The sequence below is a fragment of the Eucyclogobius newberryi genome, unplaced genomic scaffold (assembly GCF_026437365.1).
Source record: "Eucyclogobius newberryi isolate DKJ021-1_F unplaced genomic scaffold, fEucNew1.0.hap1 SCAF_22, whole genome shotgun sequence".
Taxonomy (NCBI): Eukaryota; Metazoa; Chordata; class Actinopteri; order Gobiiformes; family Gobiidae; genus Eucyclogobius; species Eucyclogobius newberryi.
Window position 1 is genome coordinate 19,104,827 of NW_027315857.1, and position 22,858 is coordinate 19,127,684.

Below are 22,858 nucleotides of genomic sequence, written 5' to 3' on the forward strand. Positions count from 1 at the left end.
ACACTTACCTGCACCGGCAACAATCTCGTCAGCTCAACGGCGGCTTCACGAGAGACTGAAACGTCGTGTGCGTAATATTCCAATACAGACATAGCATGGTTGGGTTTTATAATTAAAGGTGCACTATGTAACTTTTATTGTTGCTAAAAAAAACACATGTATTCTTGCCAAGTGCAGTGTCGCCTTTCCACAGATTTGAGCTGCTATTTGCTCGTCTCCACGGAGATAGACTGGTTCAATGTCATACGGGGACAAGCAGAAAAGTTACATAGTGCACCTTTAACTAGGGGCCAATGCAGGACAATGTGTCTTCAAGTTCAAGGGCAAATAAACCTCATTTTGAGCCATTAAATCGTTGGTTCTTTGGCCCTATCCTGCAATTGTTCAAGGTCTAATGTGCAAAGCAGAATTTTTGAGCTTTTAACCAATTTTTTCTGATAAAAAAAAAAAAAAAAGACATGTTTAGATGGAAGCGCCTTTGTGTTTCAGTGCATACATCGTCACATCTTCATAAGAATTAGTTTCATTGAGCTTTTTTTTAACTGCTTCACTTCCATGTTGTGATTGAAAAGTTCTCCATACTTTCAAATGTTTATCATAAATTCTTTATTTTTTCCCTTCCCAGGTTTGATTCCTGAACCCGCAGAATCCTCCAGTAACATCCATTATCTTTGGATTTTGGTCCCAATTGCAATTGTTGCAATTGTATTATTTTGTTTTAGAAAAAACAAAAAAAAGTGCTGTTCACAAAGACCGGTAAGAGGAAATGAACCAAACAAACTATTTAAAGGTGCACTATGTGACTCTTCTGTCACCTGCGTGTCTCTATGGAGATGTTATTGCCTTGCGTGTAATCACCAGGACCAAGCCAAATTACACGATACATAAGACACATAAGTTTAATAATATCATGTGTCGGATCCATCCCAAAGTTACATAGTGCACCTTTAATGAGCTCTGCGTACATAGACAACACTAACACATGATTATCTCACACAGGTACCACGGGTGATACCGAGCCAACCACAGGAGCAGCATTCTGAACAAAGGGTCTCCACATCTTCAACTCAAGCTGAGGCCACCTATGAAAACGTGGAGTCGGAAAACACGGAGCAGAGCCCGGACCCGGAGGAGCAGGAGGTGGACACGCACACGGTTTACTGCGTGCTGGAGCCGCTGCCACCTTCAGGCCGGGAAGAGGCCACTCCAGATGAGCCAGGGGACTTGGAGCAATCGGGAGTCCACACAGTGTACAGTGAGATCCAGAGGCCTGCAGTCTGAGGCCACAGCGCCATCTGCTGGCCATGGAGCAGAACGACGGACAGGTTTGGTTGTTGACAATGTGCTGCGTCAAGTTGGACCCATAATGCGCATAATCTGTCAAGAGTACTGTAAAATAAATACAAATACAATACGTTTGAGTTTGTTTTGCTTGAAGGAACATTATACATGATGTCAGCTTCAGCGCTAAAGACGACAAAGTGTGTTAACTCTGAGCCTGTTCAGACTCTGAGCATGAGTACTACACTGTAGTATAGTTAAGAGTTCAGTGAGAGGGGTTTGGCTGTAGTTTGACTGTGTTTTCACGTGTCTTTGTGTGTGATGGACTGACACAGATGGAATGTGTCCAAACGCTGTGGTCTGTGGTCAGGCTGTGCACATTTACTCAGAAACCAAACCAGAGCCTCACTCTTCTCTCAACTTCCTCTTCATCTCGACAGGGGAAAAAGTATTCCATTTTGTCAAGTAAAAGTACAAAATACATTCGCAAATTATGACTCAAGTCCATCTATCAGGCAAATAATTTGAAGTATCAGCAAAAAGTATCCACAGTAAAGTACAGTTACTTAAGTACTTTTGTACTTTAAACATAGCCCCATCTATCTTTCATTTGAGTCATGTTTTTATTATCATTCTGTGGTACATTTCAGGAGAATAAATAGATTGGATAAAAGCAAGTCCTACATTAAACAACAGAAAAATATATATTCATTTTGAAACAATCGTGTCAGAGGAAAATACTTCAAACCTCTTGTTGTTACAGGGGGAGGAGCTGTGGTTAAATGCATTATTTACAGTTTTTATATATAAATGTGATAAATATTTCTCTTTTAAAGGCACAGGTTTGGTGTGTTGCCTCTGACACTTTTGGACACACATAAACCAGTGTATTAGATATATTTCTTTTTATAACATAGTACTTATTTCCTTGTTTGGGTGAACGTTGGTTTGGTGTGTGAGGTGTGAAAAGGAAGGAAATGCAAAGCCAAAGTCAGTCGAGTTAAAGAGTGTGAAGTGAATAGAAGCCTTTATAGAGAGAGATTGGTTCTTTCTCTGTGTTTTGGGTCTCAGACTGTGAGGATGGAAGTCTCTCTGCTCTGGACACTGCGCTTCATCTGTGAGTCAACTTTTGTTCACAATGAAGAGTTTAGACCTGGGTCACAACTATCTACTTCTATTTCAGTGTTTTGCATCGTCATCTGTAAACGGACAACAGGTAATCAGCTCTGTTTCATTTGGACTCTGCTTATACGCTTTAATTCATCTATTTCAGTTCAATAAATGTTGCATTTAACAGGAAGCTGAAGCCCATGTGATTATATTATGATGTCATGTCATATTTGTTATCTCCATGTTAAATGTCCCTGTGGGCTAGTCTACATGGACAAACTTAAAGACCTCTAAAATATAAAACAAAGAAGCACTTGTACATAAGTATTCACAGTATTTGCTCAATACTTGGTTGAAGTACCTTTGGCACTAATTACAGCCTGAAGTCTGTGTGAGTTTGAGTATAATGCTGTAAACATGGCACACCTTTGTATGGACAGTTTGTCACATTCTTTTTTGCAGAACCTCCAAACCCCAGTAAGTTTGGTTGGTGAGAGTCGGTTCACAGCCTTTTTCAGATCTCTCCAGAGATGTTCAATTGTTCAAGTCTGGCCTCTGGGCCACTCAAGGACCTTCACAGAGTTGTCCTGTGGCCACGCCTTTCTTCTCCTGGCTGTGTGCTTAGGGTCGTTGTCTTGTTGAAAGATGAACCTTGGCCCAGTTTGAGGTCCAGAGCTTCTGGAGCAGGTTTTCATCAGCATGTCTCTGTAACTGCTGCATTCATCATTCTGTTGATTGAAGTGACTTTCTGGAAGCACTGTAAACACAATATTTTATATTGTTCTCTTAATACTTTACGATGGGTCATTGTATATGTGTACTCTGACAAAGAGTTTGTCTGTATGAACTCAATATATAACACAATATATAACAATATTTTTACATATAAATATGTACTTGTGACAAATGTCACATGAACGTAATTGAACACTATAAATCAAAGGTTACCTGTGTAACTATAGTTCCGTGAATCCCAGAGGGCCTCCAGAGGCGGTGCTTTAAACACTGAAAGAGCATTCTTAGCATTGCCTCTGGTGGTCAGTGAGGAAATAGAAGTACAGGTGCTTCATGTCTGATGAAGGGCTCCAAACTGTCACTTGATGAATGGAATTTGAAATATATTGTGAGCTAAAATAGCTGTGCTATTCAATCTGAAAGTGAATTGAAAATAACGTAATTGAAATGAATTCTGTGGGACAATCGAAACGTTTCAATTTCTAAGACAATGTCCAGATGAGTGTCTCTCTTGGAGGAGTGTACTTCTGCAGAGGACAGGATGATCATGTGATCACAAGACAAAGTAATGATGTCACTGTTGACACTGGTGAGAACAGTTAGAACATAAAGAATACATTACATTTATGTTTGATGGTGTCTCACCTTTAATTTGACATTTTAAACAGATTTTCATCTTTGTGTCACAAACATTTATTTGATTCTGTTACAAATCTTCAGCCCTCACTGTGAGTCCAAGTCAGTTGGAGGTATTTGTGGGAGAGAGTCTGACTCTCAGGTGTGAGGTGGAGGGCGGAGCAGACACAGAGTGGACCTATCACTGGAGCAGGAACAGACTGAACCCACCTCCAACAACCAGAGAATACACAGTCTCCAGAGTGACTGAGTCTGACACAGGAGCCTACAGCTGCAGAGCCCAGAGAGGCCCTCACCACACCACTGTGTGGAGCACAGGAGCCTCTGTCACTGTCAAGAGTATGTGCACTTTCACTCTGTGATTATACCTCCTTATTTTTATTTAAGAAGTTCATATTTTGATGCAATAGTTTGCGTTTCACGCCGTAGAATTTGATAATGGCAGATTAACTGTTTTGGAAGAAATATCCAAAATAAAAATCCACAAAGTTGAACCTGATCATTATTATTTTAGTTTTGCCTAAACAAAATCGTCATAATAATATTATAGTTTAATGTCCTTTCAACAATCACACTTTTGGAGTTGGCATCGCTTTCTGAGGTTATTGTGAAAAAGTTATTTCACTTTTGTTTATTCACACTGACAGAGAAGACGTTGAGCTTTGAGTCAGTTTTTGTTTCTTGTGGATGGGACCAGTCGTTACAGAGATATGGACCATAAAACAATTCTTCAGTTAAACAGTAAATTGTACTATAGAATTCTGCCCTGACCTCCAGCTCAGCTCAACTATCGGCTTTCTACAATGTTGTGATGTCACGTGAACCTATGATGCATTCTACAGACAAACCTCAGGCCAGAGTGAGTGGACCCTCAGAGCTGCAGACAGGGGGCAGTGTGGAGCTGTTCTGCTCTGTCTCTCCATCTTCCTCTGGGTGGAAATATGAGTGGAGCAGAAATGAGCAGTTCTTCAAAGAGTCTTCATCTGAGGCACAGGTCACAGTGTCAGAGGGAGGAGAGTACCAGTGCAGAGCCCACAGAGGAGACCCTCCCTACTTCACTGAGGACAGCCACAAGTTCAGGCTCAGAAACACTGGTCAGTTTGTCTCTAACATGTCGCTTGTACTTCAGATGTATCAGAACATGGAGATATCCTGTTTACTAAAGCTCGACTCTCTAAAGCTCGACTCTCTAAAGCCCGACTCTCTAAAACCCGACTCTCTAAAGCCCGACTCTCTAAAGCCCGACTCCCTAAAACCCGACTCTCTAAAGCCCGACTCCCTAAAACCCGACTTTCTAAAGCCCGACTCTCTAAAACCCGACTCTCTAAAGCTCGACTCTCTAAAGCTCGACTCCCTAAAACCCGACTCCCTAAAGCCCGACTCCCTAAAACCCGACTCTCTAAAGCCCGACTCTCTAAAACCCGTCTCACTAAAGCTCGACTCTCTAAAGCCCGACTCCCTAAAACCCGACTCTCTAAAGCTCGACTCTCTAAAGCTCGACTCTCTAAAGCTCGACTCTCTAAAGCTCGACTCTCTAAAGCTCGACTCCCTAAAGCTCGACTCTCTAAAGCTCGACTCTCTAAAGCCCGACTCTCTAAAGCTCGACTCTCTAAAGCCCGACTCTCTAAAGCTCGACTCTCTAAAGCTCGACTCTCTAAAGCCCGACTCTCTAAAGCTCGACTCTCTAAAGCTCGACTCTCTAAAGCTCGACTCTCTAAAGCCCGACTCTCTAAAGCTCGACTCTCTAAAGCTCGACTCTCTAAAGCTCGACTCTCTAAAGCTCGACTCTCTAAAGCTCGACTCTCTAAAGTCTGGGTCTTGTGCTCCTCAGATGCTGAGGGTCCAGAGTCTCTCTGGGTCAGTCCTGACAGAGCACAGCACTTCACTGATGATGTCATCACTCTGAGTTGTGGGTTCAACTCCACTGGAGCAGACAGGACACTTTATAGGAGCTTTTATAACAACACAATAACAACACAACAGCGTTATTATTACAAGAGCAAAGATAAATCTAAATGTGAGTTTCGTTTACGTGATAAAACCAGAGCAGTGTTTTGGTGTGAGTCTGGATCAGGAGAAATGAGCAACGCCGTCAACATCTCAGTCCACAGTGAGTTTGGTTTAAACTATGAGTCGTGAGTATTTCAAATATGTCATGTTTTTGACATGTTTAACTTCACAGGTGACATCATCCTTCTGAGTCCAGTGCGTGCAGTGATGGAGGGACAGTCTGTGTCTCTCAGCTGTAAACTCAGGACAGGGACTTTTACTTCAGTGCAATTTTATAAAAATGGAAACATAATTCAAAATGGAACCAACCCAGAGTTCAACATCTCTGCAGTGTCCAGGTCTGACCAAGGCTTTTATAAATGTGAGGGACAAAGGAAGCTGTGGACAAAGACTGTGACGTCTGCAGAGAGTTGGATGTCCATTAAAAGTTAGTAAATCCATTCTTCATATACAAAGGTTCTACAATAAAAAGGTTTTATATATTGTATGTTCACAGGTGCAGCCAAAGCAGATCTCTCTCCTCTTCCTGTCATGTGGGTGGTTGGACCTGTGTGTGCAGGGCTCTTTTTATTCATCCTGCTGCTGCTTCTGTGGCGCTGCAGTCAAACTAAAGGTAAAAAAACTCTTATTTTCATGGTATACGTTAGAACTATATACAGTCATATTTACAGTATAGTGACATTTGAAGTTTGTGATGTTTTACATCTACATTTATTGTGTTTTTTAGGCAAAAGCTCCTCCAGGTCAGTCTTGTCCTTCTGACGTTACAATAAAGAATAATTCAAGACATTTCTAAAGCCATGTTTTCTTTCTTTAACTGCAGTGAGAATGATGAAGGAAACGAGGGCCAAGACAATCAGCAGCAACTGTATTCATCTCTTCTTCATGGTCAGTTAAGAATATTAACATAAAGAATAACACATTTAAAGACTTAAAACATGTTTAAGAAGATTATTTAAACACTTTCCTGAACTTTAGGAGACAATTGTGTGTATGAAACGATCCAAAACCCAAGAAACAGGAACGGTAAATGTCTCTTTTTCTTCTTTTTCTTCATTTATTTCAAAAATCTTAAATGTATTGTTTGTTTTACTTCAAGATGAAGAGCTCGGGGACTACAGTAATTTACCTCTCAGGTGCATTTAACTTTACAATTCTTTAAACATTACAGAAACTAAGCCATTTTTGAATATTAGAATTCATAAATAATTCCTTCACGTGATGATGAACTTTGATAGATTTTCCATTTGCTCCAGGTCTGAACAAACTGAGTTGAGCTGAAAGAGACGCTCACTGGACGACCACTGAAAAGCACAAAGATTTCATACAAATTGACCACAGCCTTAAGATGTAATAACTTCACAGCTACAGATGTGACTCATTCTGTGAAATTCCCGGGCTGGACTTTTGTTTCACTTGCTCATGTTAAAATATAAACTTTATGTGATTTACCAGTGCCATATTTAACTGTTTGACCCTCGACTTTTTTCTTTTCGCTCGTGTTTGTCTCTGGTTTGTTAATGACAGCGCTTACAATGTTTCCAGTACATGTTTTATATGGAACTAACAGCATCATGTTTGTGTCTGTGAAATAAAGATGACAGACAGAGGAGAAAAGTGTTATTACTCCTCAATAAACAGGTAAAAACAATGATTCCACTTGGATTTACTCTCCGGATTTGTTCAAGAGCAATTTACAATTCAAAACAAGTTATTATGTCTTTGGATGGTGAAAGGTCATCAAAATGAGTCCACGACAGAAGTAATGAGTTGATAAAGCGTTTTACACAATAGAACAACATGTTTAAAGCGTTAAAAGTTTGGGGTTTGGAGGAAACTATAACATTTGAATTATTATTGATATTTAATCCAAGATATTTAGTTCAAAAAGTGACGGTGTCTATATCACCTTTACTTTTTAATTATAAAAGAGTGATTAGCTTGCTCTTTCTTTGAAACTACGACATTTGAAGCGTTCATTAGAATAACACAAAAATAAAGGTACAGATCCGGTACAGATAACCGAGCCACCTCAGCTGGCTCCGCTCAACGTGGAGGAGCAGCGGCTCTACTCCGAGCTCCCCCCGTGTGGCCGAGCTCCTCACCCTATCTCTAAGGGAGCGCCCAGCCACACGGCGGAAGAAACTCATTTTGACCGCTTTGTATCTGCGATCTTGTCCTTTCGGTCATTACCCAAAGCTCATGACCATAGGTGAGGGTAGGAACGTAGACCGATCGGTAAATCGAGAGCTTTGCCTTTCGACTCAGCTCCTTCTTTACCACAACGGTCCGATGCAGCGACTGCATCACTGCAGCCGCTGCACCGATCCGCCTGTCAATCTCAGAGGACTCCCCACCCAGCTGGAGAGGGCAAGCCACCTTTTTCCGGTCGAGAACCATGGCCTCAGATTTGGAGGTGCTGATTCTAATCCCAGCCTCTTCACACTCGGCTGCAAACCGTCCCAGTGCATGTTGCAGGTCCGGGTTTGATGGAGCCATCAGGACAACATCGTCTGCAAACAGCAGAGATGAGATCCTGTTGTCCCCAAACCGGACACACTCCGACCCCTGACTGCGCCTAAAAATTCTGTCCATAAAAACTATGAACAGAACCGGTGACAAAGGGCAGCCCTGGCAGAGTCCAACATGCACTGGGAACAGGTCTGACTTACTGCCGGCAATGCAAACACAGCTCCTGCTCCGGTCATACAGGGACCGGGCAGCCCTGAGCAAAGGGCCCCGGACCCCGTACTCCCGGAGCACCTAACAAAAGACACCCCGAGGGATATGGTCGAAAGCCTTCTCCAGATCCACAAAGCACATGTGGACTGGTTGGGCAAACGCCCATGAACCCTCGAGCACCCGATGGAGAGTATAGAGCTGGTCCAGTGTTCCACGACCCGGACGAAAACCACTCTGCTCCTCCTGAATCCGAGGTTCGACTATCGGTCGGATTCTCCTCTGCAGTACCTTGGAATAGACCTTACCGGGGAGGCTGAGGAGTGTGATCCCTCTGTAGTTGGAACACACCCTCCGGTCCCCCTTCTTGAACAGAGGGACCACCCGCCCCGGTCTGCCAATCCAGAGGCACGGTCCCCGACCGCCACGCGATGTTGCTGAGACGTGTCAGCCAAGACAGTCCTACAACATCCAGAGACTTTAGGTGCTCAGGGCGCATCTCATACACCCCCGGAGCCCTGCCACCGAGGAGTTTGCAAACAACCTCAGTGACTTCAGCTTGGGTGATGGACGAGCCAGCCTCTGAGTCCCCGGTCTCTGCTTCCTCTTCGGAAGACATGACGGTGGGATTAAGGAGGTCCTCAAAGTATTCCTTCCACCGTCCGACGACATCCCCAGTCTAGGTCAGCAGGTCTCCACCCGCACCGTAAACGGTGTTGGTGAAGCACTGCTTCCCCCTCCTGAGGCGCCAGACGGTTTACCAGAATTTCTTTGCGGCCGACCGATAGTCCTCCTCCATGGCCTCCCCGAACTCCTTCCAGCCCCGGGTTTTTCCTCTGCGACAGCACGATCTGCGGCCCGCTTGGCCTGTCGATACCTGTCAATGACCCCAGGAGCCCCACAAGCCAGAGTAGGCCTCCTTCTTCAACCTGACAACATCCCTTACTTCCAGTGTCCACCACCGGGTTCGGGGGTTGCCGCCACGACAGGCACCAGCTTCGAGCAGCCCTATCAACAATGGAGGCGGAGAACATGGTCCACTCGCTCTCAATGTCCCCAGCCTCCCCCGGGACATGGGAGAAGCTCTCCTGGAGGTGCGAGTTGAATACCCTACTGACAGAGGGCTCCCCAAGACGTTCCCAACAGACCCTCACAATGCGCTTGGGTCTGCCAAGTCTGTCCGGCTTCCTCCTCCGCCAGCGGATCCAACTCACCAACAGGTGGTGATCGGTTGACAGCTCTGTCCCTCTCTTCACCCGAGTGTCCAAGACACGTGGCCGGAGGTCAGATTACACGACAACAAAGTCGATCATTGACCTCCGGCCTAGGGTGTACTGGTGCCAGGTGCACTGATGGATACCCTTGTGCTTGAACACGTGTTCGTTATGGACAATCTGTGGCTAGCACAGAAGTCCAATAACTGAACACCACTCGGGTTCAGATTGGGGAAGCCGTTCTTCCCAATCACCCCTCTCCAGGTGTCACTGTCATTGGCGTTGAAGTCCCCCAGAAGAACAACGGAGTCCTCGGTCGGTGCACTGTCCAGTACCCCTCCCAAGAACTCCAAGAAGGCCAGGTACTCTGCACTGCTGTTCAGCCCGTAGGCCGACACAACAGTGAGAGACCTGTCCCCCACCCGAAGGCCTAGGGACCGGGGGTGAACTCCAACACGTGGCAGCTGAGCTGAGGGGCTATAAGCAAGCCCACACCAGCCGGCCGCCTCTCCCCGCGGGCAACACCAGAGAAGTGGAGCGTCCAGCCCCTCTGGAGGAGATGGGTTCCAGAGCCCAAACTGTGCGTGGAGTTGAGGCCAACTATATCTAGTTGATACCGCTCAACCTCCCGCACAAGCTCAGGCTCTTTCACCCCAAGCGAGGAGACATTCCATGTCGGAGATCTGGTCGTCGAGGCCCCTGCCATCTACTGCTACATGGATCCTCCTGCGGGTGGTGGGCCAACTGGAAGGCGGCCCCACGTCGCTCTTTCGGGCTGTGCCCGGCTGGGCCCCGTGGGGAAAGACCCGGCCACCAGGCGCTCGCCGTCGAGCACCCACACCAGGCCTGGCTCCAGGATTGGGCCCCGGCGACGTAACTGGCCTTGATCTTTTACATGTCATGAAGTGCTTCTGAACCGCTCTTTGTCTGACCCGTCACCTAGGACCCGTTTGCCATGGGAGACCCTACCAGGGGCTTCAAGCCCCCGACAACATAGCTCCTGGGATCATTCAAGCGCTCAAACCCCTCCACCACGTTAAGGTGTCGGAATAAATGGCTTGGTGGGCCCTCTGTTTCCCCCTTATAAATAGTTTACTCAGAGATGTATTATGATTAGTTTATACATTTTGCTTTAGAGTAATTCTGTCTTATCCTGTGTTTTGAGACGTGACCACCTTCACAGCTCTGGACTTTAGACTCGGGTCCATAAAAGCACAATCGTGAAAATCTGCCACAGTGAAATGCCACATTGAAGAGAGAGTCACTAGTGCGTTTCAAACAGGAAGACAATAGATTCATTCATTGAAAAGGCTCAATGTTTTTGTTGTTCTTTTGTTTTTGGATCACAATTGTAGTTTACAATGAATAAATCACCAAATTAAGAAGCGGCGAGTGCTTTAGTCTGAACAGGAAGCAACAATGACACATTTTTGGTCCCTGCATCTCATTTCTATTTTAGCCAATTACCTCTTGGTTTAAAAGTTTTGTGTAAAAAGGAAGGAAATGTCAGCTTCAGCGCTAAAGACGACAAAGTGTGTTAACTCTGAGCCTGTTCAGACTCTGAGCATGAGTACTACACTGTAGTATAGTTAAGAGTTCAGTGAGAGGGGTTTGGCTGTAGTTTGACTGTGTTTTCACATGTCTTTGTGTGTGATGGACTGACACAGATGGAATGTGTCCAAACGCTGTGGTCTGTGGTCAGGCTGTGCACATTTACTCAGAAACCAAACCAGAGCCTCACTCTTCTCTCAACTTCCTCTTCATCTCGACAGGGGAAAAAGTATTCCATTTTGTCAAGTAAAAGTACAAAATACATGCGCAAAAAATGACTCAAGTAAATCTTTTAAGCAAATATTTTTTTAAGTACCTGTTTAAAATATACTTTAAGAGTAAATAGTGGATGTAGTTCAAATAGATTTTGAGAACTGTTAAATAAATACACCTGTAGCGTAATATACTTTGCGTTTGCATCCTTGCACGGGCTGCACCGGTATATGTAGGGTATTCAAGGTTGATAATGATTAAAGAATTGTTCAAGAATCAAACATGACACACTGCATAAGTGTGGGTATGTTTGATATCATATTTTAAGAGCAAGTTGGGGCACCAGCCGGATAATCGGCATTTAACAACTCTATAATCAATATATAAAAAAATGTATTTATCGAAAATGAATTTGCTCGTTGATCTGAAGGTTTGTGAGAACATAACCGTGACATTGACCACTTTTCTGAAAATGAATGAACACTTTACCAAATGTAGGTATTGAAGTTTTATTGACTAGATAATTAAACAGACACATAAATTAGTTGTGTGTTGGAGTTAATTCTAAGATGATATTATCAGCCAGCCTGTCATACGAACGGAACCAGAAGCTGTGATCCTGAGGAGATGGGCCTGTGTTGTTCGTGTCACCTCCACGTCAACGTGCTGGCGTTTGGGTGAATGTTGGTTTGGTGTGTGAGGTGTGAAAAGGAAGGAAAGCCAAAGCCAAAGCCAGTCGAGTTAAAGTGTACAAAAGGCCCCGCGATCCCGGTGTTTCAATGCTCTTGTAATTCATGGGGTGACCACTAGAGGCGCTCCAGCACCACAGGGTGCCTTATGATATCACTGCATTTCACACTTCTCTCCACCCCATCACCGAGTGCCGTATGATGTCACCGGTGTTCCGCCTTTGTTCCTCCTTGGCTTGGTGGCACTACATAGCAGCTACATTCCACCTTTGTTCCTTTGATCCTGTGGCAGGGTATATAAGCAGAGGAATATGTATTTTCTTGGCTCTCTGAGGCAACGGCAACTGTTCTGGTCGCAAAGACATATCATGGCCTCGTGGGCTTTGTGGCACCAAAGCAATGGAAGGAGTTCTTTTATGGACTACGACAGAGTCTGAGGACTACGACAAAGTCTGAGGAATAAAGTCTGGCGGTAATGCAACACTTGGATGCCAACCGCCATAAAACAACAACAACAACAACAACATTTTCTTGGCTTCTTGAGAGCCTAAATAAAGCTACTGTCGGCGTGCTCGTTTATGAAAGAAAGGGCAAGAATCAGAAAGTTAAAATCAATCAGTTTAATCCCTGCCATTTACAAGACTAATACAGATAAACGGAGCGCTTACCTAAAATGTCCCTATCGAATGTGTGGCGACTTACTCGGGCGTAGTCCGGACACGCCTTTTCCCTATGCGCTCAAACAATTTATACATTTTCATATGGACCGGATCTGGACTTGTAAAAACGTTTCGGTTCAGGTCCAAAAAAAACGAAACCCCGGTGATTCGGTTCTGGACTCATATAAAATATAGCATTGACATACTATATCCTTTTTGTTCTAGAATCTAGACCATCTTAAACCTTCCATTGATCGCGAAATTCACGCTGGAAAAGACGTAAACACTGCCATGCCCCGCCGTCAATAGCGCACACGGACCCTAATTAGCGACGCACGCGTCTTCTGGGCATAAGTTGAAGCCGGCGAAATAAGTTTAAAGATGCGAGAGACAAAACCCTTTATCCACATGTGAACACTGAAGTGAACCGTGTATCCACATGTGAACACTGAAGTGAACCGTGTATCCACATGTGAACATTGAAGTGAACCGTGTATCCACATGTGAACACTGAAGTGAACCGTGTATCCACATGTGAACACTGAAGTGAACCGTGTATCCACATGTCAACACTGAAGTGAACCGTGTATCCACATGTGAACACTGAAGTGAACCGTGTATCCACATGTGAACATTGAAGTGAACCGTGTATCCACATGTGAACACTGAAGTGAACCGTGTATCCACATGTGAACACTGAAGTGAACCGTGTATCCACATGTGAACACTGAAGTGAACCGTGTATCCACATGTGAACACTGAAGTGAACCGTGTGTCCACATGTGAACGCTGAAGTGAACCGTGTATCCACATGTGAACACTGAAGTGAACCTTGTATCCACATGTGAACACTGAAGTGAACCGTGTATCCACATGTGAACACTGAAGTGAACAGTGTATCCACATGTGAACACAGAAGTGAACCGTGTGTCCACATGTGAACGCTGAAGTGAACCGTGTATCCACATGTGAACACTGAAGTGAACCTTGTATCCACATGTGAACACTGAAGTGAACCGTGTATCCACATGTGAACACTGAAGTGAACAGTGTATCCACATGTGAACACTGAAGTGAACCGTGTATCCACATGTGAACGTTGAAGTGAACCGTGTATCCACATGTGAACACTGAAGTGAACCGTGTATCCACATGTGAACACTGAAGTGAACCGTGTGTCCACATGTGAACACTGAAGTGAACCGTGTATCCACATGTGAACGCTGAAGTGAACCGTGTATCCACATGTGAACACTGAAGTGAACCGTGTATCCACATGTGAACATTGAAGTGAACCGTGTATCCACATGTGAACATTGAAGTGAACCGTGTATCCACATGTGAACATTGAAGTGAACCGTGTATCCACATGTGAACACTGAAGTGAACCGTGTATCCACATGTGAACATTGAAGTGAACCGTGTATCCACATGTGAACACTGAAGTGAACCGTGTATCCACATGTGAACACTGAAGTGAACCGTGTATCCACATGTGAACGTTGAAGTGAACCGTGTATCCACATGTGAACGTTGAAGTGAACCGTGTATCCACATGTGAACACTGAAGTAAACCGTGTATCCACATGTCAACACTGAAGTGAACCGTGTATCCACATGTGAACACTGAAGTGAACCGTGTATCCACATGTGAACAATGAAGTGAACCGTGTATCCACATGTGAACACTGAAGTGAACCGTGTATCCACATGTGAACATTGAAGTGAACCGTGTATCCACATGTGAACATTGAAGTGAACCGTGTATCCACATGTGAACATTGAAGTGAACCGTGTATCCACATGTGAACATTGAAGTGAACCGTGTATCCACATGTGAACATTGAAGTGAACCGTGTATCCACATGTGAACACTGAAGTGAACCGTGTATCCACATGTGAACATTGAAGTGAACCGTGTATCCACATGTGAACACTGAAGTGAACCGTGTATCCACATGTGAACATTGAAGTGAACCGTGTATCCACATGTCAACACTGAAGTGAACCGTGTATCCACATGTGAACATTGAAGTGAACCGTGTATCCACATGTGAACACTGAAGTGAACCGTGTATCCACATGTGAACATTGAAGTGAACCGTGTATCCACATGTGAACACTGAAGTGAACCGTGTATCCACATGTGAACACTGAAGTGAACCGTGTGTCCACATGTGAACACTGAAGTGAACCGTGTATCCACATGTGAACACTGAAGTGAACCGTGTGTCCACATGTGAACACTGAAGTGAACCGTGTATCCACATGTGAACACTGAAGTGAACCGTGTATCCACATGTCAACACTGAAGTGAACCGTGTATCCACATGTGAACATTGAAGTGAACCGTGTATCCACATGTGAACACTGAAGTGAACCGTGAATCCACACGTGAACACTGAAGTGAACCGTGTATCCACACGTGAACACTGAAGTGAACCGTGTATCCACACGTCAACACTGAAGTGAACCGTGTATCCACATGTCAACACTGAAGTGAACCGTGTATCCACATGTGAACACTGAAGTGAAGCGTGTATCCACATGTGAACACTGAAGTGAACCGTGTATCCACATGTGAACACTGAAGTGAACCGTGTATCCACATGTGAACACTGAAGTGAACCGTGTATCCACACGTGAACACTGAAGTGAACCGTGTATCCACACGTGAACACTGAAGTGAACCGTGTATCCACATGTCAACACTGAAGTGAACCGTGTATCCACATGTCAACACTGAAGTGAACCGTGTATCCACATGTGAACACTGAAGTGAAGCGTGTATCCACATGTGAACACTGAAGTGAACCGTGTATCCACATGTGAACACTGAAGTGAACCGTGTATCCACATGTGAACACGGAAGTGAACCGTGTATCCACACGTGAACATTGAAGTGAACCGTGTATCCACATGTGAACATTGAAGTGAACCGTGTATCCACATGTGAACACTGAAGTGAACCGTGTATCCACATGTGAACACTGAAGTGAACCGTGTATCCACATGTGAACACTGAAGTGAACCGTGTATCCACATGTGAACACTGAAGTGAACCGTGTATCCACATGTGAACACTGAAGTGAACCGTGTATCCACATGTGAACACTGAAGTGAACCGTGTATCCACATGTGAACACTGAAGTGAACCGTGTATCCATATGTGAACACTGAAGTGAACCGTGTATCCACATGTGAACACTGAAGTGAACCGTGTATCCACATGTGAACACTGAAGTGAACCGTGTATCCACATGTGAACACTGAAGTGAACCGTGTATCCACATGTGAACACTGAAGTGAACCGTGTATCCACATGTGAACATTGAAGTGAACCGTGTATCCACATGTGAACACTGAAGTGAACCGTGTATCCACATGTGAACACTGAAGTGAACCGTGTATCCACATGTGAACATTGAAGTGAACCGTGTATCCACATGTGAACACTGAAGTGAACCGTGTATCCACATGTGAACACTGAAGTGAACCGTGTATCCACATGTGAACATTGAAGTGAACCGTGTATCCACATGTGAACACTGAAGTGAACCGTGTATCCATATGTGAACACTGAAGCCGGTAAGATCGCTGGCTTTATTTGAACTGTTTTAAGCTGTGGCCGCCGCGTGTTAAAGGGGCGGGGTCAGCGTGGTCTTGTCTGGGTCTTTGGTCTGGGTGTAAATGTGAATGAAATAACTTAAGTAAATACAAAGTAAAGTCAAAGTAATATTGCTTAATTGCTGCATTCATTAATTGGAGTTTATATTTTGTAATAGTATTTTGTATTTGTATTATCTACTTTTGATACTGCTAAGTTGATTGCTTTATAGTGATTCTAGTTGACTTTTATACTAGTTTTTGTAACTCTGATATTTTACACTGTTACTTAATTATTTACACTGGTGTATTGTCTGTTTGAAGGTTTTTACCAGACTTTTGATGCCAATGGATCTGCAACATTAAAGAGTGGAAATATGTCTAAAGGCAAAACATTGTATCAGATGAAACAGCTGCTTTGACCCTTGACCCAGACCGACTCTGTCAACAATACTCAACATGCTCTTGTTGTTGAGTTGAGTCTTAGCTAGTAGCTTATGATTTGTAAGTTGTAACTTCTGTTAAAAACAGTGAATAAAGCAGACATGTTGAGTTTATTTCAATCTGCAGTTAAGCCTTGTGTTTGATAGTTGTCCTTGTTCAAGTGTCTTCAACTTAATTTAGCCGAGTAGCTTGTGTTACGCTGTTGTAACATTATGCAAATATGGCATGGTTTAGGTCCGGACCTAATGAGTCCGGACCTGAACCGTAACCTCTGGATTCGAATCCGGACTTGAACCTGAACGCGGGTTTAGGTATACATCCCTAGGCGTGATATGAAAGTTGGCGCCTTCTCTCAGTATTCTTCCATTCGCCGTTCCATCGCACAGAGATGACCTTGGGCTTGGGTCTGCAACTTTGTCCTTATCAAGGAATGTGGTGAGTGGTGTGTGTGAGGCCAGTTTCAGCACAACTTAGAGTGACTAAAATTAATACAGTTTAAAGTTAATGTAGTTGGAATTCCCTTATTATATCAAATTACAGTTTTAATACAATTAGGTCAAGTAAATATTTGGTATATCCTTCACTACCAAAAGCACCTCGTATCTTCTCGTCTTTCCGATCATCATTCCTGGCCTCCAGTAGTGCTCTGACAGGAACTCGAGCAGTGACTTCCGCAAACCCAGAACTAGCACCTTACGGTCCGCACCGTCCGGAGTTATCTTTCCTAGATAAAGAGTGTGAAGTGAATAGAAGCCTTTATAGAGAGAGATTGGTTCTTTCTCTGTGTTTTGGGTCTCAGACTGTGAGGATGGAAGTCTCTCTGCTCTGGACACTGCGCTTCATCTGTGAGTCAACTTTTGTTCACAATGAAGAGTTTAGACCTGGGTCACAACTATCTACTTCTATTTCAGTGTTTTGCATCGTCATCTGTAAACGGACAACAGGTAATCAGCTCTGTTTCATTTGGACTCTGCTTATACGCTTTAATTCATCTATTTCAGTTCAATAAATGTTGCATTTAACAAGAAGCTGAAGCCCATGTGATTATATTATGATGTCATGTCATATTTGTTATCTACATGTTAAATGTCCCTGTGGGCTAGTCTACATGGACAAACTTAAAGACCTCTAAAATATAAAACAAAAAAGCACTTGTACATTAGTATTCACAGTATTTGCTCAATACTTGGTTGAAGTACCTTTGGCACTAATTACAGCCTCAAGTCTGTGTGAGTTTGAGTATAATGCTGTAAACATGGCACACTTTTGTATGGACAGTTTGTCACATTCTTTTTTGCAGAACCTCCAAACCCCAATAAGTTTGGTTGGTGAGAGTCGGTTCACAGCCTTTTTCAGATCTCTCCAGAGATGTTCAATTGTTCAAGTCTGGCCTCTGGGCCACTCAAGGACCTTCACAGAGTTGTCCTGCGGCCACGCCTTTCTTCTCCTGGCTGTGTGCTTAGGGTCGTTGTCTTGTTGAAAGATGAACCTTGGCCCAGTCTGAGGTCCAGAGCTTCTGGAGCAGGTTTTCATCAGCATGTCTCTGTAACTGCTGCATTCATCATTCTGTTGGTCCTGACTAGTCTCCCAGTTCCACTGAAAAACATCTCCACAGCCTGATGCTGCCATGATGAGTCCTTCAGGAGCCTTTTTACAAACTCCAGGCGGCTGTCATGAGCCTTTTACTGAGGAGTGGGTTCTGTCTGGACACTCTTCCACACAGGCCTGATTGGTGGAGTGCTGCAGAGAGGGTTGTTCTTCTGGAAGGTTCTCCTATCTCCACAGAGACATGACCATCAGTTCTGATTAAGGCCCTTCTCCCTCAGTTTGACCGGAAGACCAGATCTAGGATGAGTCTTGGTTGTCTTGGTTTAGCCGACTTCCTCCCACCGTCCAAAGACATGCATGTGTTAGGAAAAATTGGCAACTCTAAATTGGCCCTAGTGAAAGAACGTGAGAGTGAATGGTCTTAGTGGCACCAAAAGACAGTTTAAAGAAATGTCCTCCAACAGCTTTGGAGGGGCCACTTCTTTGCAAAGGTAGGTGCATCTGTGGTCAACTGATAGTAGCCATCGACTGTCTATGTGTCGGCCCTGCGACGAGTTGGCCACTGTCCAGGGTGAACCCCGACTAAAGCCCAAAGTCACTGGGATAGGCTCCAGTCACCCGCGACCCCTAACGGGATAAAGCTGTAGAAAATGAATGAATATAACAATATTTTTACATATAAATATGTACTTGTGACAAATGTCACATGAATGTAATTGAACACAATAAATCAAAGGTTACCTGTGTAACTATAGTTCCGTGAATCCCAGAGGGCCTCCAGAGGCGGTGCTTTAAACACTGAAAGAGCATTCTTAGCATTGCCTCTGGTGGTCAGTGAGGAAATAGAAATACAGGTGCTTCATGTCTGATGAAGGGCTCCAAACTGTCACTTGGTGAATGTAATTTTAAATATATTGTGAGCTAAAATAGCTGTGCTGCTCAATCTGAAAGTGAATTGAAAATTAAGTTATTGAAATTAATTCTGGGAGACAATCGAAACGTCTCGATTTCAAAAACAGTGTCCAGATGACTATGAAACCTTTCCCCCCAAAATGTGTCATGTCATTGCTTTAAAGGCGGTATGGACGATTTTTCGGCGATTTGAGAACGCAGGTGGAAGTGCGCATGCGCACTCCCCCGTGCGGACTGATACAACACACACGTGCGTTTGTTTATTAGTGCAACGGAGCGCATCGCATCGCTCGTCTCCCGTAGATTTCTGTCCACTTCTGCGTCAGCTCGAACTGTCTTTCTCCGTCTTCATTTTGCCCCGTACACTGAGGGAACTATATTATGATAGATCCATGCGCTTAGGCACGCGGAAACGTGAGGAGGAACCGCACGCGGCTGCAGGTGAGCGGTAGGTGCGTTTTATGATTGATACGTGGCAGGACAAATGATTTATCCACGCCACGAGGAAATATGATAAAAAATTTGCTGAAAAAAAACGTCCATACCACCTTTAAGTTTTAATGTCATGTTTGTAGCCTCTGTCTCCACTGATTAGTCTCTAGGATGAGGATATTGATCTTGATCTGTGTATGTGCTCCTGCTCTGCTTCTCTGGTTTGTTCTTAAGTTTTGTGCTCCACAGGTGACAGGGCGACTCTGGATGTTCCTCCACACACTGTGTATCTGGAGGACACAGTGAGACTGACATGCTCAGGTCACGATGTAAATAAACTGCACTTTTACAAAGATGGGTCACTCGTGCAAGAGGACGAATACTATTTTTTTCAGCAAGTACAAAACAATAGGTACCTGAGAGTGAATTCAGTGTCAAAATCGAGTGAGGGTTTGTATTCGTGTGGGACCAAAGAGGAAATACAGTCTCCAGAGAAAGAACTGAAAGTCACAGGTAGATTGTGCATAATCTTCATATGTTTTTAGGATCCTATTATTCTAATTAAGACAAAAAGATAAACACATTACACATGACTTTCCATCTTTCTTTTCAACAGAACACCCCCGCAGAGTTGAACTGACAGTGTCAAACACAGACAGACCAGTAGAGGGCAGTGTGACTCTGAGCTGTGATGTAGAGGATTTCAATGAAGAACTGCAGTGGTTCAGTGCTCATTGGAAATATATTTACTATTTTGAACAAACTCTGAATGTCTCTCTTGGAGGAGTGTACTCCTGCTGTGGGTGGGATGATCATGTGGTCACAAGAAAAAGTAATGATGTCACTGTTGAAGACACTGGTGAGAACAGTTAGAACATAAAGAATACATTACATTTATGTTTGATGGTGTCTCTCCTTTAATTTGACATTTTAAACAGATTATCATCTTTTTGTCAAAAACATTTATTTGATTCTGTTACAAATCTTCAGCCCTCACTGTGAGTCCAAGTCAGTTGGAGGTATTTGTGGGAGAGAGTCTGACTCTCAGGTGTGAGGTGGAGGGCGGAGCAGACACAGAGTGGACCTATCACTGGAGCAGGAACAGACTGAACCCACCTCCAACAACCAGAGAATACACAGTCTCCAGAGTGACTGAGTCTGACACAGGAGCCTACAGCTGCAGAGCCCAGAGAGGCCCTCACCACACCACTGTGTGGAGCACAGGAGCCTCTGTCACTGTCAAGAGTATGTGCACTTTCACTCTGTGATTACACCTCCTTATTTTTATTTAGGAACTTCATATTTTGATGCAATAGTTTGCGTTTCACGCCGTAGAATTTGATAATGGCAGATTAACGCAGATAAGAAATATCCAAAGTAAAAATCCACAAAGTTGAACCTCATCATTATTAGTTTGGTTTTGGTTAAACAAAATAGTCATAATAATATTATGGTTTAAAGTCCTTTAATCACAGTTGGAGTTGGCATCGCTTTCTGAGGTTAGGCCGCAGTTACTTTATCACTTAGTTTACAGATTTTTAAATGAAATATATTGAACAGGCGGGCGAAATAGAAATATCAAAATAATTTCGATTTCAAAAGATTTTTTCTTCCGGGTTTTCCCAAAATGCACAAGGGGGAGGAAGGGAGGGGGGTGCAGTGTTTTGCACTGGTAGAACTCACGCTTCTAAGTGTGCAGCCTTAGTCACGTCAAAACGCGCTAGAGAAAATGGGGTAAACAGGTTTAAAATGTGAATTTGCGACATAAAGGAGTTTGCGCTGCACGTCACAGACACGGAAACGGACGCGCGTGTCTCCTCATGCTCTCCCGGGGCCGCTATCTACATGTGCACAGCACACAGGTCGAGATTAATACCAACAAAGTCACGTGGTGGACGTGACATGGGTGACGTCAGAACCAGCCCATATATATATACCTGACGCACCCGCGCGCAGGAACGGACCCGCTCCGTCTCTCACTCCCGCAGGATTTTGACGAAAAATTGCTTCATGCGCTCTTATCTTTTGACTTAATACCGCGATTTATATTTCATTTAATGCTATTTGCGTTGATGGCGGTATTTAATTAAAAAAATAATTATAATAATTAATTTGTTTTATATTGTAGAGATCAATATTCTTAGTGCGGCGGATCCGTAAACCAAGTAATAAAATAATTTTGGCCTTATTGTGAAAAAGTTATTTCACTTTTGTTTATTTTTACTGTCAGAGAAGACGTTGAGCTTTGAGTCAGTTTTTGTTTCTTGTGGATGGGACCAGTCGTTACAGAGATCTGGACCATAAAACAATTCTTCAGTTAAACAGTAAATTGTACCATAGAATTCTGCCCTGACCTCCAGCTCAGCTCAACTATCGGCTTTCTACAATGTTGTGATGTCACGTGAACCTATGATGCATTCTACAGACAAACCTCAGGCCAGAGTGAGTGGACCCTCAGAGCTGCAGACAGGGGGCAGTGTGAAGCTGTTCTGCTCTGTCTCTCCATCTTCCTCTGGGTGGAAATATGAGTGGAGCAGAAATGAGCAGTTCTTCAAAGAGTCTTCATCTGAGGCACAGGTCACAGTGTCAGAGGGAGGAGAGTACCAGTGCAGAGCCCACAGAGGAGACCCTCCCTACTTCACTGAGGACAGCCACAAGTTCAGGCTCAGAAACACTGGTCAGTTTGTCTCTAACATGTCGCTTATACTTCAGATGTATCAGAACATGGAGATATCCTGTTTACTAAAGTCCGACTCTCTAAAGCTCGACTCTCTAAAGCCAGACTCTCTAAAGCCAGACTCTCTAAAGCTCGACTCACTAAAGCTCGACTCCCTAAAGCCCGACTCCCTAAAGCCCGACTCTCTAAAGCCCGACTCCCTAAAGCCCGACTCTCTAAAGCTCGACTCTCTAAAGCTCGACTCTCTAAAGCTCGACTCTCTAAAGCCCGACTCTCTAAAGCTCGACTCCCTAAAGCTCGACTCCCTAAAGCTCGACTCTCTAAAGCTCGACTCCCTAAAGCCCGACTCCCTAAAGCCCGACTCTCTAAAGCCCGACTCCCTAAAGCTTGACTCTCTAAAGCTCGACTCTCTAAAGCTCGACTCTCTAAAGCTCGACTCTCTAAAGCTCGACTCTCTAAAGC

General features: G+C 44.1%; 1 protein-coding gene across 1 annotated transcript in view; it reads left to right on the top strand.

The window, feature by feature from the left end:
* The window catches only part of LOC140371507 (uncharacterized), a 46,244-nt gene that overhangs the window by 1,119 nt on the left and 22,267 nt on the right, over nucleotides 1–22,858 (top strand). The window contains exons 2-20 of the mRNA XM_072458680.1: nucleotides 1–27; nucleotides 1,000–1,255; nucleotides 2,854–2,868; nucleotides 3,644–3,715; nucleotides 3,847–4,101; nucleotides 4,605–4,856; nucleotides 5,594–5,872; nucleotides 5,945–6,199; nucleotides 6,269–6,385; nucleotides 6,500–6,515; nucleotides 6,596–6,660; nucleotides 6,751–6,798; nucleotides 6,872–6,915; nucleotides 17,627–17,771; nucleotides 19,969–20,232; nucleotides 20,336–20,578; nucleotides 20,710–20,964; nucleotides 21,950–21,972; nucleotides 22,060–22,396. The exon at nucleotides 1–27 is cut by the window's left edge and continues 188 nt beyond it. Of these exons, the coding sequence (XP_072314781.1) occupies nucleotides 1–27; nucleotides 1,000–1,255; nucleotides 2,854–2,868; nucleotides 3,644–3,715; nucleotides 3,847–4,101; nucleotides 4,605–4,856; nucleotides 5,594–5,872; nucleotides 5,945–6,199; nucleotides 6,269–6,385; nucleotides 6,500–6,515; nucleotides 6,596–6,660; nucleotides 6,751–6,798; nucleotides 6,872–6,915; nucleotides 17,627–17,771; nucleotides 19,969–20,232; nucleotides 20,336–20,578; nucleotides 20,710–20,964; nucleotides 21,950–21,972; nucleotides 22,060–22,396 (2,968 nt within the window). The remainder of the gene's footprint in view (nucleotides 28–999; nucleotides 1,256–2,853; nucleotides 2,869–3,643; nucleotides 3,716–3,846; nucleotides 4,102–4,604; nucleotides 4,857–5,593; nucleotides 5,873–5,944; nucleotides 6,200–6,268; nucleotides 6,386–6,499; nucleotides 6,516–6,595; nucleotides 6,661–6,750; nucleotides 6,799–6,871; nucleotides 6,916–17,626; nucleotides 17,772–19,968; nucleotides 20,233–20,335; nucleotides 20,579–20,709; nucleotides 20,965–21,949; nucleotides 21,973–22,059; nucleotides 22,397–22,858) is intronic.